General features: G+C 39.6%; 1 protein-coding gene and 1 long non-coding RNA gene across 5 annotated transcripts in view; one reads left to right on the top strand and one right to left on the bottom strand.

Moving 5' to 3' along the window:
* Window positions 1-25,041, top strand: part of SLC12A1 (solute carrier family 12 member 1) — a 90,054-nt gene that overhangs the window by 23,252 nt on the left and 41,761 nt on the right. For all 3 annotated transcript variants that reach the window (XM_077881011.1, XM_077881012.1, XM_077881014.1), the window contains exons 8-17: window positions 1,394-1,505; window positions 3,557-3,684; window positions 9,857-9,941; window positions 12,428-12,579; window positions 13,733-13,840; window positions 14,158-14,281; window positions 16,067-16,168; window positions 18,233-18,388; window positions 21,472-21,571; window positions 22,343-22,454. In XM_077881011.1, the coding sequence (XP_077737137.1) occupies window positions 1,394-1,505; window positions 3,557-3,684; window positions 9,857-9,941; window positions 12,428-12,579; window positions 13,733-13,840; window positions 14,158-14,281; window positions 16,067-16,168; window positions 18,233-18,388; window positions 21,472-21,571; window positions 22,343-22,454 (1,179 nt within the window). The remainder of the gene's footprint in view (window positions 1-1,393; window positions 1,506-3,556; window positions 3,685-9,856; window positions 9,942-12,427; window positions 12,580-13,732; window positions 13,841-14,157; window positions 14,282-16,066; window positions 16,169-18,232; window positions 18,389-21,471; window positions 21,572-22,342; window positions 22,455-25,041) is intronic.
* The window catches only part of LOC144303173 (uncharacterized), a 41,872-nt gene that overhangs the window by 13,354 nt on the left and 3,477 nt on the right, over window positions 1-25,041 (bottom strand). The window contains exon 3 of one of the 2 annotated variants that reach the window (XR_013370224.1): window positions 12,099-12,961. The exons of the other annotated variant lie outside the window; for it this stretch is intronic. This is a non-coding gene — a long non-coding RNA (uncharacterized LOC144303173). Of the gene's footprint in view, window positions 1-12,098; window positions 12,962-25,041 lie in introns of those variants that run through there. 2 annotated transcript variants of the gene reach the window in all.

Here is a 25,041-nt window from a genome sequence, read left to right on the forward strand (position 1 = left end):
ATGGGAGCATATCTTTTCCCTGATTTAGGACTCTCTAGAGTGACTGGGTGTAGTCACAACAGGTCTTAAGTGCCTGGAGATACAGTACCTAGACCTCAAGAGGTCACCAGCCCGCCCACCTACATAAGGCAATGGAAATCATTCCTTATATGGCATTTATTTGTGGGTTATTTAATCACATGTCAAATGAAAATTAATTCAGTGCTTGTTACATGCTGGGCATTCTGCTAGGTACTGCATATTCAGTTGTGACCCAAGCAGGCACAATCCTGGCCCTAGTTGAGCATATGGTCTGTGGGGATATGAGTAACAATCAAGTAGATAAACAAGTAAATATAGAATGCTGAACTGTGAATGTGCTATAAAGGAAATAAACAGGGCACTGAGATAGAAAATAAGGGGAATCTGCTTTCAATGACTTTATTCCCTGAGGGAGGCAATGTAGCTTTGTGGCAGTTAGAGGGCAGGTTTAAAGCTCTCGCTCTATTGCCACAGCACCTGGATTTTATTCTGGTTTACATCCGTATGATCTTACCTCACCTCTCTGTGCCTCAGTTTATCTTAATTTTTTTTTCTCAGTTTATCTTTAAAATGATAACAGTATTACCTACTTCATACAGTTATTGGTGGTATTATTTATCTGAAAGAATACTGGTAAACTTAAGTCTGTCTGTTATTGTAGGCCCTCAGCGAATGTTAGCTGCTATTATTTAGATTCAGTGGTCAAAAAAGTCTTCTCTGAGTAAGGAACTAAGACTTTAAGGATGAAACAAAGGAAATGTTATGCAAAGAGTAGGAAAAAGGTGCATTCTCTACAGAGGGAACAGCATATCGGAACGCCAAGCCAACAGACCCCAGAAATGTCAGCAGGGGGAGTAGGGGATAAAGAAAGACCATTTGATTTGTCAAACTTGCAAACCACATATGCTGGGCACACACTGGTGACCCAACATCAAATGCACAAGGCATCACAGGAACTCTATGAATTATTGTGTTATTAATGCAACTGCTGTTGCATTTAGCACTGGGAAAGGAAAGAATCCATAGGCACTCTGCCTAGAAAAGAAATAGATTCTATCAGTGATAAAACTTTGGGCTCCACTTCTATTCCTGAAGACCCTATAGTAAGCTACCCACCTAATACTTAGAATGTTTTTGAAATATCCCCTTCAAGTGCCCACACAAATGCCCCCATTGAAAATGTAACTTCCACACTCAAGTCAGATAAGGCTTGTTAAGATGCCATTCTATAGGGATATACTATTACCTAGTCTGGATAGTAGTTTTAACCAGAATAACCAGTCAGAGTCTTTCTCCAGTGGACTTTCAGTGGACATGACTTTTATAATTATGTAAAAAATTGTTACATAATTCTCTTATTTTGCCCTTCCAGGCTCAGGTGATACTTCTGGTCATTCTTCTCATTGCTATTGCAAACTTCTTCATTGGAACCGTCATTCCCTCCAACAATGAGAAGAAGTCCAGAGGTTTCTTTAACTACCAAGGTACGTGTGACAGATGAGTTGCTTCACAATCAGTGGTTCTTCACTGCCTGTCTCCATCATCATCCCTGTGATCCCCATGCGACCATGAGAATCCCATTGTGATCCAGGGAAGAGCCTGGAGCTGGGCTCAGGAAATCTGGAGTGAGTCTCAACCCTGCTGCTTGCCAGCTAGACCAGTCACATAATGTGTTTGGGCCTCGAATTTCTCTCTTGAAGTGTGAGCAATAATTTACTGAGAGGATTTTTGAGAAGTAAAAAAGATCGTAGATGCAAAGGTGCTTTGGAAACCTTCAAGTGTGGGACAAATTTTTGTTGCTGTCAAATACTAGAAGTAGAGTCATACATGCAAGGAAAGAAAACATAGTTCAGACAATTTGTTCAACACTTGAGAACACTAAAGCCAAACATAGCCATTTTACTGCTGGGGTTTTTTTCTTAAGGATTTTATTTTTGAGGCACCTGAGTGGCTCAGTTGGTTAAACATCTGCCTTCAGCTCAGGCCATGATCTCAGGGTTCTGGGATCAAGTCCCATATGGTATTCTTGCTCAGTGGGGAGTCTACTTCTCCCATAGCCTCTGCCCACTACTCTCCTTGCTTGTACTCTGTCTCTCCCTCTGTTTATTTTTTCTTAAGATTTTATTTATTAGTAATCTCTATACCTAGTATGAGCTGAAATTCACAAACTGAGATCAAGAGTCATATCCTCTACCTCCTGAGCCAGCCAGGCACCCCCCTGCTAAACTTTTTTTGCACCTTGCTTATCTATAGCATTACCTAGTTAAGCACCACTGTCAGGTTTTTAAGCACAGAAGATTGTTGGCGTTGGTGTAGCATCCTGAGGAAATGTCACAAAGCATGAAATTCTACTCCACCTATGCACATCTTCCAAGCTTTCCACTCTAGTTTACTCAAGAATCCACTGTTGAAATTGTGTTTATTTATTTATTTTTAAGATTTTATTTATTCATGAGAGAGACAGAAAGAGAGAGAGAGAGAGGCAGAGACACAGGCAGAGGGAGAAGCAGGCTCCATGCAGGACTCGATCCCCGGACTCCAGGATCGCCCCCTGGGCCAAAGGCAGGCGCTAAACCGCTGAGCCACCCAGGGATCCCCTACTGATGATATTTTTAAAATATTTCCCTTTATTATTTATTCAGTTATTAGTATCTGTTTCCTTTTGGTATCAGATCATTTCTTTCTTCCTGATTCTTCTTCTTTGTAAAGTTTGTCTTTTTTGCTTTGCAGGTTAACATCCTTTTCCTTTCTATGTTTTTCCCTCTTCTAGCTCCTGCTGTATTTTTTCTGAAGACTTAAATTTTCTTTCCTTGTTTTTACATCATCCCAGATTCTTTTGTTTGCATTTTCCTTCCCTCATTTTTCTGTTTTTCTTCTACATTATTCCCTTCTCGTTTAAGTAATTTGTTGAGACCCCCTGGGATAGTATTATTTTATGACCAGCATTCCTCTTTACTATTATTCTCCTATATATGAGAATTTAGTATAAGAATTTAAGATCTAATCTCTGGGAGCAAAGAGTGGGAAGGTTAGAACATAAACATCAAAAATTTAAGATAGTTTTGCCCACAAGTTTCTCCTATGATTTTTTTTAAAAGGCATATAAAAGCAGAAAAACTGTGTGTTGATTAGAGTAGTTATGCATGCAAGAGAGTAGTTATGTGTGTGTATAGGGCAGGTTATGTGTGTGGTGTGTGTGCTGTATTTGTGAATATACCAGTATGGTCATGAGAAGAATTCTCCATTTCCCTCTTTCTCAATATTCTAGATTCAAAAAAGTCAGGAGGCCTCGGTCTCTATTGGCACAAAAATTTTTCAGAGCCATCTTCTGGAGATCTAAAACCTTGTGATATATATGCTGACTCTTAGCAAATATTAACACGAAGTTTATCAGGAATACACCAACATTTTTAAATTAATTCCATTTAGCACATAGGGACCCATTTACGTGATACTTTGATAGAAGCTAAAGGTAACTATCTACTTTTCTGTAAAGAAAGTCTACATGATAATATTCTCATTATTTGTGTTGCAGCATCAATATTTGCAGAAAACTTTGGGCCAAGCTTCACAAAAGGTGAAGGCTTCTTCTCTGTCTTTGCAATTTTTTTCCCAGCAGCTACTGGGATTCTTGCTGGTGCCAATATCTCAGGAGATTTGGAGGTATGTTGTTTTCCTCTGCTTTTGTAGTACTAGGAAGTTGCGGTGCAGTTGGTGAGCAGCGTGAGTTATAGAGGTCAACGGAGACCATAGTTCCCTAAAGATGTTAAAATTAAAATTTCTGTAAGAGTCCCAGTAATTTAAAAGCTTTCTCTTTTAATGCCAAAATTTAATTTCAGACCATCCTGTTTCCGAGAGTCCTTCCAAAAAGTCTTATTCAGTGATATCAGAAAAATAAAGTATATTGACACCATATAAAATTTCTAAGAAAATGAATGTAACTCAGTGAAAAAAAATATCAGAGCTCTTTTTAAAACACATAAGGAACAAAAACACATAACATTCAGGAAGAAAAAAAACCCACCCACTTCCCACCAAATCACTTTATTAGTGAATTTTTATGTCATTAAATTCAGAGATATGTTCTTTCATTTAATCGGTATATATTTAGCACTCTATTCATATTACTTGATGTTAAGTATTGTAAGGAGCATTATGTTAGAATATTGAGTTGAATGTTTTATAAAAGACTGGTAGCAGTGACCTAACCAAGATAGAAGTTTATTTTTCTAGTGAATAAAAATCTGAGCTCATAGGCCATGCAGTGGAATAAGAAAAGTTTGCTCCAAAAGGTAGCCCACAATCCCAGATGCCCTCTCTTGATTTATGGAAACCTTGGAGTTTGCCCTCACCTGCAAGGTCCAAGATGACTGGTCACTTCCAAGATCATGTTCTAGCCTATAGGAAGTGAAATAAGGAATAGAGGGCAAGCAATTCCTGGACCTTGAAGGTATTACTTCTGCTGACATTCCATTGGTCAAGAGTTTAGTCTCTGCGACCTTGCCTAGTTGAAAAGACTGGGAAATGTAATCTCTAGCTGGGCAGCCATGTTCCTAGAATTTTAGAGAGTTCTAGTGTTAAAGGGAAGAAGGTGTGAATGGGTATTAGGGGGTACTAAACAGTCTCTACTATATACAAAAAAGGAGAAGGCATAGGTTTTACTTCAATAAATTTATAATCAGGGCAGCCCCTGTGGCGCAGCGGTTTAGCGCCGCCTGCAGCCTGGGGTGTGATCCTGGCAGCCCGGGATGGAGTCCCACGTCGGGCTCCCTGCATGGAACCTGCTTCTCCCTCTGCCTCTCTCTCTCTCTCTCTCTCTCTCTCTCTCTATGAATAAATAAATAAAAATCTTTTAAAAAAATAAATTTATAATCAACTTTGGAAGATAAGAAATATTTGCAAGAGCTATCAAGAGACATGGTATAAATCAAAATCATATGTACTGTCTAAATAAATCGTGAAATAAACATAATAGTTGTTAAGTCCAGGATGATTTCCTCAAGGACGCTATCTTTAAGTGTGAACTTAGAGCAAAAGCTCAATACTGACTATTGATAAGAAAATGTAAGGGTATTCCAGGTAGAGAAGACAAAAGAACAGTCAGTCATGGGGATGCTGGAGGCAGTAAGGGATCCCTCACAGTTCAACTGGAGAAGCCCTGATGAGGCTGGATGACCTTATAACATAAGGGGAAATAGCTATTGGTGGAACCTAAGCAAGAGAGGCCTGCCCTGGAATATATAACTCCATCAGAGTGGAGACCTTGCCTTTAGTTATATTCATTGCTACTTCCTCAGAGCTAGTAAGTTTTCAATAAATATTTATTTATTGAATGAATAAAGGCATTTTGATTTGTCATATTAGGGGTCACAGTGCCATGGTAAATTCTTGAGCTGAGATACGGCATAAAATAGATTAGGTGGAGGCTCAGAAAATTAAGTTAACTTGTTCAAAATGATTCAAGTAGTTAAGTATCGCTGCTTAACGAAATTTAGTAATGGATGTGGAGCTTCCAGTTTTTCAGATTTGGGAAAGTATCAGAGGTCACTGATTTAAAATCCTGCAAACTGTAAGCACACATTTAAATGAAAGAATATTGTGCTTTCCTTAGAAACAAGTTCGTATTAGACACTTAGTCATCAGTTCAGCTCAGCCAACACTTACAGAGTGCCTACTGACAGCAGGCACTGGGGAAGCAAAGAACTCAATCCTCCCTTCTAGTTGCTCATGGTCTAAGGTGAAGACAGACTCCCTCTGTATGAGTCGTAAGAAGCAAGAACAGAATCATGCACAAGGGAAAGAGGAAATAGTAATCACCTGTCCCTGAAGAAGCAAGGGGAGGCTTTCAGAGGATGGGGACACTCCATCCAGATTTCAAGGGACAAACAGGGGTTCATCAATAGAACAAAGAAGAGGGAGACAGTCGGAACAGAAGGCCTGGAGTGTCAAAAGGCACAGGGAAAGATGCTGCTGATGGAAATTAATTTATGTGTAGACTGGGGTATGCAAGTAAAATCGCTTCAGCAAAATTTTCATAAGCATGTTTATAAAGGACCTTCTGTGTGTCCTGATGCTATGGGAGCAAGCAAAAACCCAGAAGATATCCCTATCTAAAAATGGTAGCACATAAAGCTCCTTTCTCACAAAATGACTGTTGACTTGATTTAGAGGTGCTATACTACTAAGCAGTTTTATTTCTCTATCCACTCTGTACTGAGAGTCTCTGAGTTTGAGTTGATACATAAAGAAAATGTAGAGAATGTTCTGTCATGATTTCTTTAAAAAAAAAAAAAAGATTTTATTTATTTATTTGGGAGAGAGAGAAACAGAGATAGCAACAGCACAGGCAGAAAGGAGAGGGAGAAGCAGGCTCTCTGCTGAGCAGGGAGCCCGATGCAGAACTCGATCCCAGGACCCTGGGACCATGACCTGAGCTGAAGGCAGATGCTTAACTGACTGAGCCACCCAGGCACCCCCCTGTCATGATTTTCAAGGCACGTGTGGTCATAGTATTATAAAAAGTTGCATTCTTTCTACTTAAAAATACTTAGGTGATTTTGCAATTAAGTGTGACTTTCAGCACATACACTACTATATTCTATTAAGTGGAAGTCAGAGACCCTTTAAACTACAGAAAAGGGAGTTTGGATGTTATCCCAAAACTAGCTAGAGACACTAAGGCAGTTAGTTCAGGGAGCAAGCTGTTTAGATGTGTGTTTTAGAGAGAGCCAGCTAGCAGCTTGTAAAGATGGATTAGAGGGTGGAGGGGGGTGATAGGTAGGGAGGCTGGGGGCAGAAAGATCAGTTTGACAATAACACAGCAGTCTGGACAAAAGATGGCATGTGCCTGATTTAAGGCCATGGCAGGGGGAAAGGATCAAAGGGGTCAGCTTTTGTTAGGGTTAGGAGAGGAAATGGAAAGAATGTTTTCTACGATGATCTGCAGTCAGAAGACATTATACATCACAGTCAAGTTCACACAGAGAAAATTTTCCCCCAGCAGTTCTTAACTTTATTACAAATGATGTCTTCTGATACTGTCACATCAGTTCTATTTTATTGTATTCTTTTTATGCTGGGTGCAACCTACCGAATTGATTCCATGCAGTAATTGCTAAGGATAAAGAAGCACAGATCTGGCCATTTAGGTTGGCATGGCAAAAAAGGACATCAGAGTGGAGCTGTCTAGTGGGTCACTGGATTTATGAGTCTGGAGCTCTGGAAAGGTACTAAGGCGGGACTCGGAGCCATGGCCTGGATGAGTTCATCCAAGACTGTGCAAGAGGGAGGAGTGAAAAGGACCAGGAAAGTGCCCAGGGAACATTCAAAATATATATGGTAGAAAAGGTGACCATGAAGAAGAAAGACAGAGCCATCTTGGAGGTAAGGGAACGCAACAGCTAGTGGGATCATGAAGGTCAAGAGAGGAGAATGCTTTGAGAACAGTAATTAACAGGAGGTGCCTAGGTGTCTCAGTCAGTTAAGCATCTGCCTTTGGCTCAGGTCATGATCCCAGGGTCTTGGGATTGAGCCCTGCATTGGGCTCCCTGCTCAGTGGGGAGCCTGATTCTCCCTCTCCCTTTGCCCACCCCCACTCATGTTCTCTCTCGCTCACTCTATTCTCTCTTCCTCTCTCTCAAATAAATAAAAATTCTTTTAAAAAACAGAGAGAAGGAGTAATTAACATGACCAAAAGCCAGAGTGGTCAAATATGTTAAGAACTGAGAGGTGACTACATAGTGGGAAATGACAAGGAAACTTCAGTACTTAAAGATAGTATTTCTCTGAGAGTGAAACTAGAAATAATCACAATATAATAGATTCATTTCAACTTAGTAAACATGTATTATTTACATACTATAGGGATATGCAAGATGTTACCTCTGTTCACAGCCTCAGAATCCTTCTCATGATGGCACTTCAGGTTGCCAGTGACAACAAGAGTTGGCACAAAGGGATGCTACAAAGTTCCCACCCTGAGCCTCCCATTTGTTAACACATTAATTCATAATCTGTAAATATGCACCAAGGAGAAGATTTGGGAGGTACTCAAATCAGGATAGTTAAGATGTGGCTTCAGAGATTCAAGATTAGGACATGGTTGACACTCAAAAAACTGCAACCTAGTAGATTGCTTGTGTATTCTGTCTTAAGAAAAAAAATGTAATATCTAATGAAGGAAGTTTCAACTTTTAAGTTACTGCTGGGGAGATGGAAACCAGCACTTAGAGTGAAAACTAAGAATTTGTCAGAGTCCTGGTCCCTGTTTAGGGGAGAGAGAGCCAGAGCAGACAGTGTGAATATATGATCATACATTAAGATACTGACATGTGGATTTATATTGGGCCAAGTCTGACCCTCATGTACGTTCTAAGTAAGTAATTTCAGAGTTTGTAGCAGATAGTTCTACATAAAAAACTAAGTGTGTGTGTTTGAGGCACATTACTGCCTGCCACTTTCTAATCCTTAGATATATGTCCTTTCTTTGCACTTAATCCTCCCATTTCACTCAGATCACAAGAAATAGTTAATCAATAAAATAAAACCTGAAACATACCATGAGTTGAGAGGTTGAGTGGGGCCCATTTCAACCACAATTACCTTCTTCTTCCTTTGATGTGCTGTTCAGCTGCACCCATTAGCTGAAATCACTCTTGGAGACAATAGTTTGGAAGGAGGAGGCTAGGTATGTATGCAGCAGAACCGGCCCTATATGCAAATATTCCTAAAAAATTAGGAAGGACTCAATGACCACAGAGCAACGCCATAGGGCTGACTTGACTCTCATTAGGGACAGATTCACATGTAAAGTTATTTCCAGCTGTCAGGTTGGGTCTGCATGTACCATGTGTTGCCCCCTAGGATGGATTTGATCAGCAGATTTAAGTTAAAAACAAAAACAAAAAAGCTCAAATTTTGACTGCATTTATTGCTTATTTGTATTGAAAAATCTCAGGTCCTCTGGTAGGGGAATTAATATCTACTGAGATTGTGCCTCCCTCAATTCAATATTTATTGACTCCTACTATATGCCAGGCACTGTCTTATAAGCAAGAATACATTGAAATCTCTATTTAATAACCCCTGTTAAGTTGGATTCAATTATTTAGAAGTTATGCTGCTTGGAAATTGATTATGATATGATTTAGCCCCCAAGATAGGATATAAAATGATATATTATATATGGTGTGAGCTCAGCCCCGTGAATTTATATACATTCATAAGCAAAAGAAAAGCCCATTTTCTGGTATAAGCTTAAATTTGCCTCTTTCTTTATGCCTGCTTATGGAAATTAAATATCTCCCATTGCAGTCATTCCTGAACTAGATTCCAAATGGAGAATATGAGGGATTGGAGAATTTAGTAGATCATCCTTTTTGCTTCAAAGTTATTTTTTTCAAAGGCAAGTCTAAGCTTAGTACAAAACTAACACCCACACACAGAAATTGTCAAGGAGCATCAATATGCAGGGTATGTTTATGTCTTTCCCCTAATACTTTAAGGTCTGATACATCTGCATGAAATTCACAGGAGATAAAGGGAGGGAGATGCATTTGTGGGTGAGCTAACTGGTCTACCTTTCTATAAAAACTCCATCACGGGTGGTTAGAGACTGCCTAAGCACCAAGTTCTAGAGATTTCTTTATTCACCTTGAATACCTTATATTTGTCCAAAAAGAGCTCAGGCTCTCTACTTTGCCATTTGCCTGATCTTTTCTTTAGAACCTGCCCCAGGAAGGGCAGCCTAAACATTTGAAAAATAGTAATAACTCCAAGTCATTTCTATTTCTTAACCCACCCTGTCTCTTCATCCCACCATGTTATTTCTTCAAAGGATCCCCAAGATGCCATCCCCAGAGGAACCATGCTGGCCATTTTCATCACCACTGTCGCCTATATAGGAGTTGCTATTTGTGTAGGTAAGCTATCTCTGGTGTTAGAATGCCAGAATTACAAGGAATCCGGTCATTCTTCATGTCCAGTGGGCTCTCTGTGGATCATAAACAGAAAGTTTTTTTTAAAAAACAACATTTTTAATTCCCTCCCTAGGTGCTTTAGGGGTTTGAATGCAATTAAGCTATGATACAGGTGTTTCTGGGTCAGAGCCAAGGTAGAATTAATCAGATTGTCATTCTACCTGAACAGAAAGAGATTCCCATTTAGCTACTCCAGGTGATAATCCCACTGCCAAAGAAGCCACCACTCAGCATTTGCTTCCCTTGCCCTGGGAGACAGGTGAGAAACAGAGCAAAAGAAAAGAAGTCAGAAACAAAACAAGACAAAACAAAAGCCTTAGGAATGTATGAAAGATATAGAATTGATAACTGTATCTCCTCCTTGCATTACTGTCCCTACTATAGAAATGCCACTGTCACCAGTTGGCAGGAAATCAGAACAAGACCCACCTGCCTGCAGTGTAGGTGGTCAGCCCTCACAATGCTCAGTAAGCAGAAAATATGTGGATGCACCTGCTGTTCTGAAGCTGACTTTCTTTCCATGGGCTGCCTGCAGCCACACCTCCTTCTGGCTGGGGGTCACTTCATGCTTATGCCATAGGAGGAGAGGAAGAAATGTGGAACACTGTTAGAAGAAAACTTTTCTGTGCACACTAGGGAATATAGCTCCCTACTGCGGAAGCTCAAATGACCATTTTACTGAAGGGCACATCCCACTTGTCCTCTGCCTGAAGGAAATCGGGGAAGCGCATTGATCTTCGTTGGTTTCTGGAGAGAAAAGCAAAACCATTAACTTGAATTTTTGCATCTCTCTGTCTCTTATTTGAGGAAATTGGATAATGTTAGCTCTATTGCTGTGGCATTTCCAAGTTTAGTCACATGTAAAGAAATTTTATTCCAATACTTTAGAAAATTGACATATTTTTAAATGACATTGAAATCACCTTAAGTTAAATTTCCCAAATGGTTTCCTATCTCACACAAAGTAAAAATGAAGAAATGAGTAAAATTATAGACCTGAAATCAGAGTTTCTTCCAGTCTTTGCCTGGGGGAAAATCCCATTTCTATACTTTTCCCTGGAGAGGATGATAGTCGTGGGGTCCATAGCCTGTCATTAGTGCAAGTTATAGCTCATGGCTTGGCTTCATGAAAATTTAGGGAGCTGTATTATGCAAAAGCGAAGATCTACAATTCAGAAAAGTCAATTCAACATAGATGAACAATACAAAAAGGTAAAATCTGGAACAGATGGTTTTGCTTGGTAACCAACATTCATAATTTCAACTGTTTAAGCAGAGGCTGGGAGGCCACCCCTCAGGGCTGTGTAAACAGGATTCCTGTACTGATTATTTTAAATGACTCCTTCAGCTTGAAGATCCTTTTAAGTCTTTCGAAGATTCACAGGATGTGAATTCCGTGAGTAAAATTGAGGGTTCCCATTAGTACTTGTCACTGGGCCTTCTCTTAAAATTATTAGCAAATAATGAAAATTCATACTGGCTGGAGTTTGAAGAGTAAAATGAACAGTTTTATTGGTTGGGATTTAGTTTGTAAAATATTTACCCTTCACGTAGTTCAGAAAAGTTTCTACAGATTTCACACATATATTCATATATTTCAATAATCCTATCAAATAGATAATGGCAGAGATTATAGTTATTCATAAGGAAAGTTGTTTAGTAAAATATGTATCAAAGATCTTTAAAAAGTTAATAACTCCATTTCTAAGAATCTATCCTAGAAAAATATTTTGAAATACACAAGAAAAAATGTAGGCACAAAGATATTCATCCTAGAATATTTATAATGGAATATAACAGAAATACCAAAATGGATAAAAATAATGGAAGAAAGTGATATTTGATAGAATATTATTTGACCATTAATATTACCAGGAAATCTCAATATTTTATCTCCATTTTCTTCATTATTTAAACTATTAACATTCTCTATAAAGTAGAATTGCAACTGTTTAAGAAATTGTGCAAGGACTATCATCAGTTGAAAACAAGGGCTCCATTCTCTTAATTACCAGAATTCAATAATGCTATCCCTTAGGTATCTCACAGATGAGGAAATAAATCCTTCTGCCTGAAAAAACACCTACTCAGTAGCTTCAGGCCAGAAATATGAATTGAATATCATGCGCAAAGCACTGCCATGTGCATTTCAGAAAGTAAGAGAGATCCAATCCCCAAGTGTCCTACAAAGGTAGGTGAGAGCTTGGACCAAAACCACCCAGAGCAGTAGCAGTGGCAGACTGTCAGAGACAGGGGGCGCTCTCAAGCCCCCGAGGATGGGAACCTCCTCCTACTATGTCCCCAGGATGACAAGAGAGGATGGATGGCAGTGGACCTGCTCAGACTCACAGTAAACTGTGTTTTCAGTAGAGAACCCCATGGGAGCAGCACCCTTATAAAGAATTGATGAGCCATGATTGTTTCCCCAGGGGCCTGTGTGGTCCGAGATGCTACCGGAAGCATGAATGACACCATCATTTCTGGGATGAACTGCAATGGTTCAGCAGCCTGTGGGTTGGGCTACGACTTCTCAAGATGTCGACATGAACCTTGTCAATATGGGCTGATGAACAATTTCCAGGTTTGAGCAGAAAAAAAAAAGTTTATTGCTATTGTTTTCATTTGTAGAATGTCATGTGTAGCATAATGAAAGTTCTGACTTTGTAACTGATTGATTATTGATCCATTTGAATTCAGCAAGGAAAAATTTATGCATGAGGGAAGGGAGCATTATAGGCATTACATGGCACCAAATCCTGTGGTTACATTTATTGTGGGGTGGGGGGAGAGAACAGGCAGTCTATGAATTGCATCACCAGGGAAAGAATACCACCTGACATGCATCTTCGAATCAACTGTGCAAGATTTCATGGTGGGGAGAAGAGAGATTTAGGTAGTACTTGGAATGAACTTCATTCCTGGACTTCAGTTTTGGGAAAGCCTCTGATGCAGTCTGCGGGTGCCTGGAAAATAAGGCCAGGAGGGAAATTGTGAGTGGCAGAAGGGGAGGTAAACAAGGGGGAAGAAATAAGGGAAGTTGGGAAAACTGTGGAAATGGAAACATCAATTTGTCTGAATGATTGGTGAGTGGAGGGAGAGGCAAATTTGTCACGAGGGCTTCATTCATCTAGTTTAACAACCAACAAAGAGAAATTAGCTCAGCTTAAGTCATTATTCCAAAATATGACTTAAATTGATAGAATCTCATCATGTCTCAGATCTAAAATTATATTTAATGAGCACAGAGAAAGCAAAGGTTTGAAAAGCCTCTATGTGCAAGAAGGACAAGAAAGCCTGAAGCTTTTCAAAAGACCTGTAAACAGCTGAGCCCTCCCCAAACCCTATTAAAATACCACTTTCTGCTGGATAGAATTTCCCCATCGCCAAAGAAACATATGCCCACAAATCACGAGGGAAATGTCATCAAATTCTTTGAAACCATTGCCTTCTTTATTCTTTCCAGTATCTCCTGGATGTATTGTGGTGAGCCCTTCCTATTTTTATAAACAATGATAACAAAATGGCCATTTCCATTTTGAAACAACAAATGTTAAGAACTTGAGAATGAAGCAAGGGGGAAAGAAAAATCTGGTTAGAAGCAATTAGCTTATAAAGGAGATTCCAAATCACGGAAAGCAGAAGAGGAAGCATTTGCATAAGATTTTGGCTTTGTTTGTGTTTGTTTTTTAATTGTCCATTGGATGAGTCTCCTGACTTGAACATCTTTTCTCAAGGTCATGAGCATGGTGTCAGGGTTCGGCCCCCTCATCACTGCTGGCATCTTTTCTGCAACGCTCTCTTCAGCCCTGGCCTCGCTCGTCAGCGCACCCAAAGTGTTCCAGGTAATTCAGGCCAAGAGCATGTGCTTCTCCCTACGTCTGTTTCCACTGAACATGGATCAAGCTGAAATACTCATTCTCACCAGCAATCATTTTCCATCATTTTCTGAAACAGTTTAACGTTTGCATCTGGCTCAAATGCTGTCTGCCACATAGTCAAGATCGATTCAAATAATATAAAGAATGATAAACTGCAGTGTTAACTTGTGCCTATATTGTGTATCACTTCATCTTCTTCCAAATCTTCTTGTTTGAATCACCTAGGGAAAATGACTGTGCATAGATATAAATGACAAATTTCTCCTCTTCTTTTCCATTAGGCTCTGTGCAAGGACAACATCTACAAAGCCCTGCAGTTCTTTGCAAAGGGATATGGGAAAAACAATGAACCCCTGAGAGGATACATTCTCACTTTTGTTATAGCCATGGCGTTCATTCTTATTGGTTCGTATTTTTCTTGTGCTTACTGGAAGCCAAAGAATTCTTCTGATTACTGATAGGGTTTTCCTTTTAGCTTGAGGAATTTCCTGTTTTGTGTTTAATATCCCAATTGGTAATATTGGATGGAGTCTAAGAAGGAAATGAGGAATTCTTGTGTGTAGAGCTTTTGAGGGCTTGAGGTAGACTTCAGACTTTAATCTCTTCTTTGAATTCAAATTTTGGAAATCCATCCAACCAAATGCAACTGAATCCTTCCTCCAAGCTGCCCTATATCATCTAATTCGAGAGCCTTCCCCAGCTGCCACCTGTCTCTACAGTCTACTGGCCTGTAGCCAGCAGGAGAATCCAAGGGTCATTTACAAAATGTGGTCCATTGACGGCCTATATCAGAATCAGAAGCACTTGGGGTTTGTTAATGTGCCAATTTTTCAGACCCAACCCTGGAGTTAGAATCAGAGTCTTTGGGGATAAGGAACCTGCATGTGTACACGCTCCTCCAGAGATTCATAGGTCACTGAGGTTTGAGAACCACTTGCCAAGACTATCATCTCGGCTCCCTCTCCCTAAGCAACATAGAAACTGCTGCATAATCTTGGAGAGACACATTCATCAACTTTAGCCTGCACATTCCTCATTCCTCCCCAAGGTGCCACCTTTGCTGGTGAGCATATGAGAGAAGAATCAAAAAGTGAGGCCATGCTAACTCTGCCTAGAAGGGCAAAGCCTTCCTCAGCACAGTGGCACCAAACAATAAAGGCTCATCATCATCACGTAAGCTCAGGAAGTGACTGTAATTCCTGAATCATCATAAGATTTCTACAGGGTTGAAGAGGGGGAAAATATAGCTATGTTTGTTAGATTTAAAAAAAAAATTAAACAAAAAGTGATAATGTACAGAAATGTTTCCATTACAAAACCTAAACTGTAAGACCTCAAATCATTGCCCTGTAATGCATGTATGTGATCGAATAGCCAAAGTGTTAAAAGAAATTGTACAAATTAAATATTATCCTTAAAAATCACTCAGAACAATGATTAGCTTCACGGCACAAGCTTCAAGGCAGCTATTTTTGCCTACTTCCTGGCTGGCATCCATGGTCGAGAATCACACCCAGCTGCCACCTGCATTTGCATCAGAGAGGTTGATAAATTAGAATGTCTCTAAATTATTTCTTATATCATACAGTAAACCATTCAGCTATGATTAAATTATACCAGATATTTAGCTACTGGGGTAAACATTTTTTTGGCAAACTTTGAGAGATATAACTCTCTAGAAATGGTAAGAAAAGAAAAGGGCCTAGGACTAGCAAGGGTTTTGAGAGCCAGGGAGAGCAAGATGGGTATAGAGATTTCCAATTAGGCATTTCTGGTACCCTGGTATTTAACTAACCTGTCACTCTGTAGAGCTTTTTGCTTATATCCATAGCAGAGAAATAGTGCAGGATTTGGTACCTCTAGAAGGGTGACTGGGAAATTTATCATTTGCCCAGTATCCAAAACCTCCACCCCTGCCCATTTGAATGTTTGCTAGGCAGAGGCCTTATATATTGTCTATTTTCTCATTGGGAGGTTTTCTTGCTTCTTGCTTTATGGAAACCCTGACTGAGAAAATATTTTTAAATAAATACAATCCAAAAGAAAAATCACTAACTTCTTAAACTTTGACAGATGCTAGCTAGCTATGTTTTCAATTGCCAAATAAAGTCGAGCTTCCAGGCTCTGACAGCTGTTCAGCCCCTGGTCTCATCACTCACGCGGACATGCTAACTTCTGCTTCATTCACAGCGGAACTGAATACCATCGCCCCCATCATCTCCAACTTCTTCCTGGCCTCATACGCACTTATTAATTTCTCCTGTTTCCATGCCTCTTATGCCAAATCTCCGGGTAAGTTGACTCTTCAAAAGTAAAAGAAGCCTAAGCAGACAGTTTGTCTCAATAAAGTGAAATAAGTCAGTGAAAAGTGCTCAATCGGTGTTCATATGTTTCCTTATATCCTAGTGGGTAACGTAATCCACTTTATTTTGGTGAGTTGAGGTGGGGGGACTTCTGAAATAGAAAAAGAATCATTTGAGCAATGGCCTTTTTGACCAACCGTAAAGTCAATTTTCTCCTGTGGCAATAAATTATTCATTGCAAGAGAAACCACATTTATTTCAGCAGTAGAAAAACACCACTATTTATTTCCAGGGTGAAAGTGACCACAGAAGTGGAATAAATGTATATATTTGAAACTTCCTTACTATCAATTTGTTTCCTGCCCATGGTGCAGAAGAGAGGGATGAGTAGTTCCCATAATTACCTGCTGAGTATAGTCAATGCAGATTCGTGTTGAAGCCAGTGACATCCCTGCCCTCCGCAGACTGTGGTTGAAAGAGGTGCAAAATTTCACACCAAAGAACCTTTCCTATCTTGTCACCTCTCACTTCTTCCTTTCCTTCGTTGGCTATTAGAATTCCTTCTGCCTTTCCACCAGAATAGATACTCGTCACTATTGACCTTCAGAAATTTCTTTACCATGAAGGTCTTTATCAGGGATATAAGAACATTTCCCTTCTGTTAGGGCCTGTTGTGGTCTCAAGCCTCCTTCAGAAAACCTGCTGCCGATAAGACAAAATATAGAAGGAAGGGCAGCTTTCATCCACCCAAGGCCACTAAGCTCCAGAAAAAAACTGAGGAATTTTTATTTCTGTTGTGTCATCTTCCTTAAAGCAGTGAAGAGAAAGTTCTAGTCAGTGAATACAAGTCATAGAAATGTGTGCCTCTGTGCCATGTTATGTTTGTCTTTGAAAAACAAGATGAGGGATCCCTGGGTGGCGCAGCGGTTTGGCGCCTGCCTTTGGCCTAGGGCGCGATCCTGGAGACCCGGGATCGAATCCCACATCGGGCTCCCGGTGCATGGAGCCTGCTTCTCCCTCTGCCTGTGTCTCTGCCTCTCTCTCTCTCTCTCTCTGTGACTATCATAAATAAATAAAAATTAAAAAAAAGAGAGAGAGAAGAAAAAGAGAAGACCAGGTAGAGACACGTAGATACACAAAACCACAAAACAACACACACAGTGCCCCTGTGACATACGCACAGCCAGACTGGAAAAATAAGGGCATTTCCAGAGATGTTCTCAAAGTGCTATTTCCATCTTGTGGCCATTTCAGAAATTGCTCCTGAAGATTTTGAAAGCTCCGTTGTGTTTTGGCAACTCCAAATGTAAAATGTACTTCACCCATAGGCCAAATGCCCTTCAACCCAGAGTCTCCCCAGACTGACCATGCTGTCTCCCAGTTTCTGTATTGCAGGGAAATAATAGAACACAGGAAACTCCCTGTGTTTATCCAGGAGAAATATTTTCACTGTAAAATGCAAAATTTATTAATGTATCAAGTTTGAGAAGCCATTGCAGAATTTTTCTGCCATTGCAGAAAAATTTCACACACACACCCTTTCCATAGATTATTATTTCTGATAGGGCGGGTACTATCCTCTTAAGGTAAAGACAGAGCTAGTAGGGAGTTAGTGGCTTGACTTTCGATGATACTCTGCCTTCTTCATGGGAAAAATAGGCCCATTGTCTTAACTTTCTCCTTCTTGGGCCACCAAGGAGTTTCTCCCCCTCCTTTCTCCTAGACCCCACTCTTCTCATCTCTCCTTGCCTCCTTTCAGCTCCTGATAGTATAGACATCAAAAGCTTAAGGTCTTGTAGTTGAGGGGAGACAATTGTGGCCCACAGGAAATATGAAAAGACCCTAAGTACCACATTTTCTGTATTTCACAGCATTCTTATTTGGTATACCTTCCTAAGCCAGGGACCCAAGACCACAGAAAACTAATAACAGAATTGGGAACTTGACCTAAAAGTTCTTATTTTTATACTAGGTAACACTGTTGCCTGCATTCTAATCATATGTAGTGGTATAGTGTGAAAGTTTTTGTTATGCACCGAGATTTTTTTTTCAGGATGGAGACCTGCCTATGGAATTTACAACATGTGGGTATCTCTTTTTGGAGCCATTTTGTGCTGTGCAGTGATGTTTGTCATCAACTGGTGGGCAGCTGTCATCACCTACGTCATTGAGTTCTTCCTCTATATCTATGTGACTTATAAGAAGCCAGGTAAGATAAGGACTGTATAGGAAGGGGTTTTGAAAGCACTTCCTACCTATTCATTCATTCAACAAATGTGTATTGAGCAGCCCCTATGTGCTTAAGTGTGCCATGTGAGTGGTGGAGATTAATAATATAATATAATCATATACCATGCGCCCATTGAATCTTCACACTAATGTTACATATTAGGTATTATTAGGCCGATTTTACAGATGAAGAAACTAGAATTCAAAGAGTTGATCACTTGCCAAGGTAACAGACATGATGGAGCTGACATTTTAAGTAGAGTGTATGATACCAAATTCCCCCACGCTTTCCATTATATCACCTTCTAAAAATCCTGATAAATAAGATATAGTCTCTGACCTCAAGGAGTTCACTGACCCCCACACAAGCAACTAACCATAATGCAATATAGTGAGTAACATGCAGTGGCATATGAGAGGTACTGAGAAGAGGAGAGGGAGTGATTAGCTCTCATTAGAGTTTTCCAAGAAGACTCTTCTGGTTCATGGCCTGTATTCTCAGGGCCAAAACTCAGTAGATACATAATAAATATTTGTTGAATGAACAAATAAACTGCCTTGGGGAAAAAAAAAGAGACAAGAAACTAAGGATTGGTTAGTCAGATAAAACAAGGAAATGTTATTCTGGGCAGAATGAAAAGCATGAGTGAAATTAGGAGGCATGCAAGAACATGGCATAAGTTGGAAGCTCCAATGCCTATAATACGGATGGAGTCTTGGGTGTTAAGGAGAAGAGGCATGAGGTGAGCCTAGAAGAGTAGTTGGGGTCAGATAAATAAGAAACATAAATGTCATGCTAAGGAATCTGGGAACAAAAGGCTGCCAGAGATCACTCAATTGTATCTGAACTTTGGATGTTAGCTTTAGAATCAATGAGAAGGATGGACTGAGGCTGGGAGAGACTAGAGACTACAGAGCATGGTAGAGAGAGGTCCAGTCTCAGGAGCCGGGTAGCCCCAAAGTACCCTCCTATGTCCCTTACCTGTATTGCACAAGGAAAGTAGAGAAGGTAGTTAACTATCTTTGAGGGATTTTTTGCTGTTTGTCTTTATGACTTATTGCTTTGGGCATAAATTACATATGGTGAAATTCATCCCCTTAGATGTGTAGTCTATAGGTTTTGACAAACTTCAACATTTTTGTAACCACCATCACAATCAAGACAGAGGACAATTCCATCATCGCTAAAAGTTCCCTTTATACTCCTACATGGTTGATCTCCTTCCCTCAACTTACTTCCTAGTAACCACTGTTCTGATTTCTGTCACTATAGCTTCAACTTTTCAGAATATTTTATAGAATCCTGTAGCATCTAGCCTTTGTGTATGCTTCCTCTTATTTAACATGGTATTTTTAGATTCATCCATGTTGTTGCATGTGTAAGTGGTTTATGTTGAGTAATATTTCATTATATGAATATATCTCAAATTTTTTTTAAAAATTTATTCACCAGTTGATGGACATCTGGATTGTTTCCAGCGTGGGATGATTTTATATAAAACTATTATAAACATGTACGCACAGAACTCTATGTGAACCTTTGTTTTCATTTCCCTGGGAGTAGGATATCTAAGAGTGGGATTTCTGATTATATAATAAGAATGTGTGTGTGTGTGTGTGTGGTTATACATACATACGTATATATAAATATCTTCACGAGAAACGGCCAAACTGTTTTCCACAGAAGCAGTATCATCTTCTATTCCTACCAGCAATAAATGGAAGTCCTCATTGTCTACATCCTTGTTAGCACTTAGTATTGTCAGTTGATTAAAAAAAAAAAAAACATTCTAATAGATGTAGAGTACTATCACTTTGCTTTGCTTTGCATTTTCCTAATGACTAATGTTGTTGAACATCTTATTTACCATCTTCTTATTTATCATCTTCAGTCAAATTTCTGTTTAAATCTTGTGCCTATATTTTTTAGTTGTTTTCCTATTATTCAGTTGTGAGAGTTCTTTATGTATTCTAGATGCAAATCTTTAGTTGTACGTGTTTTGGAAATATTTTCTGTAGGACTATGACTTGCCTTTTCAATTTTCCTTACAGTTTATTTTGAAGAGCAGACATACTTAATTCTTATAACGTCTAATACATCATTTTTTGCTTTTATGTTTTTTTTTTACTTCTAATCTATCTTTCCCTAATCCAAGGTCACAAACTTCTTCTAAGTTTAAAGCTCTAGTTTTTAAATCTATGTCCATTTTCCAATTTGAGTTAATTTTTACATATGGCATGAAGAATGGTTCAAAGTTCATTTTTTACTTTCAAATATCTAATTAACTAGTAAGATTTCTATTAAAATAAAATAACCTAAAGTATGCTAAATACCTGTTGCATAGTAAACCTTAGGCAATATCAATCCTTTTTATGTCCTCACCATTTCCCTGATTCTTCCAACCAAAATTAGGGAGATGACTCTATCTGCCATCTGGAGTAAATCTGTACATTCCCATCAGGGACTTCTGGTGGGTAGTTCCATCTAATATTCAATTTATTTCTTTTTTCAAAAAAGTGTAGGAAAAAAAAAGGGAGTTAGGAGATGGTAGTACTTACCTCCCTCATTACAAATCAAATTAAAATGCTTGCTGAATACTCTTCATAGATACCCAAGAAAGTAAGACTTTCTGAGCTATTCAGTTTTACTATTCAAAATATAAAGATTGCTGCACACTATCTGTGTCTACAGAAATGCCTCTTTTCAATTGAAGAATTTGTGAAGAACTTTTTAATTTATTTAGGGGCTAACCATTTTTCCAAGTCTATCCACTTGCAGTGTGGTTATCACATAGCCCCTCCCACCAAGCAAAATTTCTAGGTCTTTGGCTAAGTCTGATCCTTAACTGGAAAGAGAGCTCTCACTTCTAAGAATTCATAAAGTGTTCATAGAAGAACACAATGCTCTTTCGAGGAAATAGTACACTGTGTTTTCTCTAACTTGGGCACTCCTCACTGATGACATGGCCAAGGAAAATCATAGAAGGCAATGACTTATAAAAATTGTTCATATACAGAGGGAAGGCCAATGCTTTTAATGCCAAATTCTTCTGTTGTCCACAGATGTGAACTGGGGCTCCTCCACGCAGGCTCTTTCCTACGTCAGTGCATTAGACAATGCGCTGGAATTAACTACCGTGGAAGACCATGTGAAAAATTTCAGGTAAAATTTACTTCCCAGGCATTCTAGTGTTGCTCCACATTAGAAGTGGCTTTCCTTTATGGGACACCAATGCACTAGAGTAGTGATACACTTTATGGGTATATTCTAAGAATAAGGAGTCATATAAAAATGCCTCATTTTCACAACATCTCTGTGAATGAGTGCTTCTTCTCTTCTGCTCTGAGATTTGCCCACTTCCAGCTATAAACCAGCATAATGTCAGGTGTCACCTTCCATGCACAGAGATAGAGAGGTTATCTAAGGGTGTGATTTCAGAGAGATGTCCCCAAATACCTTAATCATTGGAGCTATCTCCACTCTGCTTAAGGCTCTGTGGCTTACTGAATTCTCTTAGGAAAAGTAATATTTTAAACTCTTCATTAGTTATATTTTATTTTGAATGGAACCAAAAAAAAAAAAAAAACAGGCTTTGCAAGGAAGATGAAGGAAAGCAGCATAAAGATACCAGCTGGAGAGTGATAGTTTGTATTGGGGATTTAGGATATGGTAGTGCCTTGAGAATAAAAGACAGGGGGAACCCAAGACCACCTTTTCTTACTTCACATTTTTGCCATCACTAAGGAACTAAGAATACAAAGATGGCAAGATGAACAAGCAGGATGATTCAAGAATTCCGATGAGAAACCCAAGAAATATTTAGGGGAGAAGTTGTCCCATTTTGCCAAACTCTCCTCTCCCCATTCCTGCCATTTCCATTAGGGATGTTCTGGCTCATAAGCCAGTTCTCACATCCTCTTTTCTCATTTCCAGGCCCCAATGCATTGTCTTAACAGGGGGACCTATGACAAGACCTGCTCTCTTGGACATTACTCATGCCTTTACCAAGAACAGTGGCCTTTGCATCTGCTGTGAAGTCTTTGTGGTAAGAGGCACTTCATCCCGGGAAGGTTCTTCCCTACCTACTCACCTTGTGTTATTTTACGTGAGCCAAGTGGGTACAGGCAGTGATAGGAAAGTGGCAAGCCAGTTTAAACAAGAGTCCTTTTCCTTGATTCATAGAGGAAGAACTAGCAAGGGCCGTGATCCTGAATTTAAATGAGTGGATAAAAAGTGTTTCAGATTTCATAGGAGACCAACTAAAAGTGATAAATATTTCCAAATGATGGCCTTTGAGACAAGAAAAAGAGAACTGGCTCAGAAATAAAATGAAAGCATTTGGGGTGGTAACTGTCCACAGAAATATAAAAGGATGGAATAAGCCAGAGAGTGCTATTATATAGATTAACTGATGAGGAGGAAACCAGACATAATGTCCTGAAATGACAGCACATAGAATTTAGATTAAATATTTGGATAAAATTGATGACGCTATAGATATCTAGGGAATTAAACCAAGTTTCCCCTGCCTTAGATAAACATTCAGAGCCAAATGAGTTCCTTTCTGTTCAGGAAGTTTGTGGTAGACTAATGGGAACTTATTGGTGGTGTTCCGAGGAGGTATTCAAAGTAGATGCTAAAAATTTAACCAAATCATTGACCAATCACCAATCTCTAAAGTGAAAAGAAAGTATTAAAATTATAACAAAATAGTAGGTCCTCCAAACCAGTCTATGTCTACTTGTGTTCCCATAATAATCACAGTTTCTCTGTCTCTCTCTCTTGCTCACAGGCACACACACACTGCTCAAAACCCTTAGCTACTTCAATGTTTTTTTTTTTTTTTTAGTACATACCTCTTCCTCCAAGCATTTTCCTACAATTTTTCTTACTTGATCTATATTACAGCCTAGTGAGGCAGAAAGGAAAAAGAATCTCTGTTTTCATTTTACTGGTTGGAAAAGTGAGACTTAAGAAAATCAAATTATTGGGATGCCTGGGTGGCTCAGTGGTTGAGCGTCTGCCTTCAGCTCAGGGTGTGATCCCAGGGTCCTGGGATCGAGTCCTGCATTGGGCTCCCCACATGGAGCCTGCTTCTCCCTCTGCCTATACCTCTGCCTCTCTCTCTGTGTTTCTCATGAATAAATACATAAAATCTTTAAAAAAAGAAAAAGAAAATTAAATTATCGCACAGGGTCATATGATAAGAAAGTGGCAGAACTAGGATGTCAGTCCAGGCCACCCAACTGTGCTCTGTGTTTTCCTTCATGAGGAGAAAATCTTAGCAGACTTGTGTCCCTGGGAGTGTTGAAAGAATCAAGTGCCACTACCCAAACTTCCAATAGGGAGTAGGGTTGACAGGGACCTGAGTAATTCTGGGGCCAGTTGGCTGTGCCATGATGCGTGGACAAATTTGCCACACATCATCATGACCAGTTCTTTTTTTTTTTTTTTTAATTTTTATTTATTTATGATAGGCACACAGTGAGAGAGAGAGAGGCAGAGACACAGGCAGAGGGAGAAGCAGGCTCCATGCACCGGGAGCCCGACATGGGATTTGATCCTGGGTCTCCAGGATCGCGCCCTGGGCCAAAGGCAGGCGCTAAACCGCTGCACCACCCGGGGATCCCATCATGACCAGTTCTTAAGCATCTTTTTACACTTGGCAATACTCTAAATGCTATATGAAGCAATTGGTCGTATTCTTCTTCCTCTCAGTGCTTATATGCTAGGAACTGAGATAATATAACTCAACGCAATTATCTGGAAGGGAGTGAAAGGAACTCTACTGACTACATGAGATTGACAGGTTAAGTAATGACCAGCTGTGACTCCAGAGGATTTTTAAAAATCTTATCAAGCACTCTTCCCTCATATTATCAACTTTGGTGCCCTGGATTACTGAATTTCATTTTGGCCAATATAATACAGGAGCTGGTTTTGATGGAATAAGCAGTTTGGGGTGTTTTTCTTCTCCAGCAATTTAGAGAAAACTTAGTTTAGCAGGCAATAAAATATCTTTAGGACAGGAAAAATGAACCAGGAGTATAAAGTCATATATATATTGGCAAGGGAGAAAAGGTCTTCTCATAGAGACAGGAGATATTGCTTTTAATTAACCCTTTGCTGCTTTCACTCTAATAAAAGAGTGATATTGTGGACCTTCATGTGAAGTAGGCACCTGTGTCTGTGCCTCCGATGGCCCTGTTGTGTGACATGTATATTGGACCATATCATATATTGCTGTGCTCGTCTCTCTGAGTAGGGCCCATGGGTCATGCTCCCAGATTCTGGGGTTCTCTTGGGGAGAGAAAATAGTTACTGCATTAGTTAGTGACTTTCCAGGTGGTTACTCTCTGTGAGCCCCCGGGGCTGCAGATGCCATCAGCATTTTTCAACCAGCAGCTCAGTCGTCAATCATCTTTGCTAAGAAACAGATGGAAGGGGGCATGGGGAAGACAGCAGCATTTCATTAGAAAACTTTTTCCAAAAGCACAGTTGTTGGTAGTTTGGCCAATCTTATTGGAAGGTTAACTGGGAGTGATGATCTTGAGAGGTGACGATGCAGTTCTTAACCCTGGGAAGCTGGTACTCACGGGCTTTTCAGACATCCGGTCAGGTTCTGAATCACT

Source organism: Canis aureus, chromosome 32 (assembly GCF_053574225.1).
Source record: "Canis aureus isolate CA01 chromosome 32, VMU_Caureus_v.1.0, whole genome shotgun sequence".
Lineage (NCBI taxonomy): Eukaryota > Metazoa > Chordata > Mammalia > Carnivora > Canidae > Canis > Canis aureus.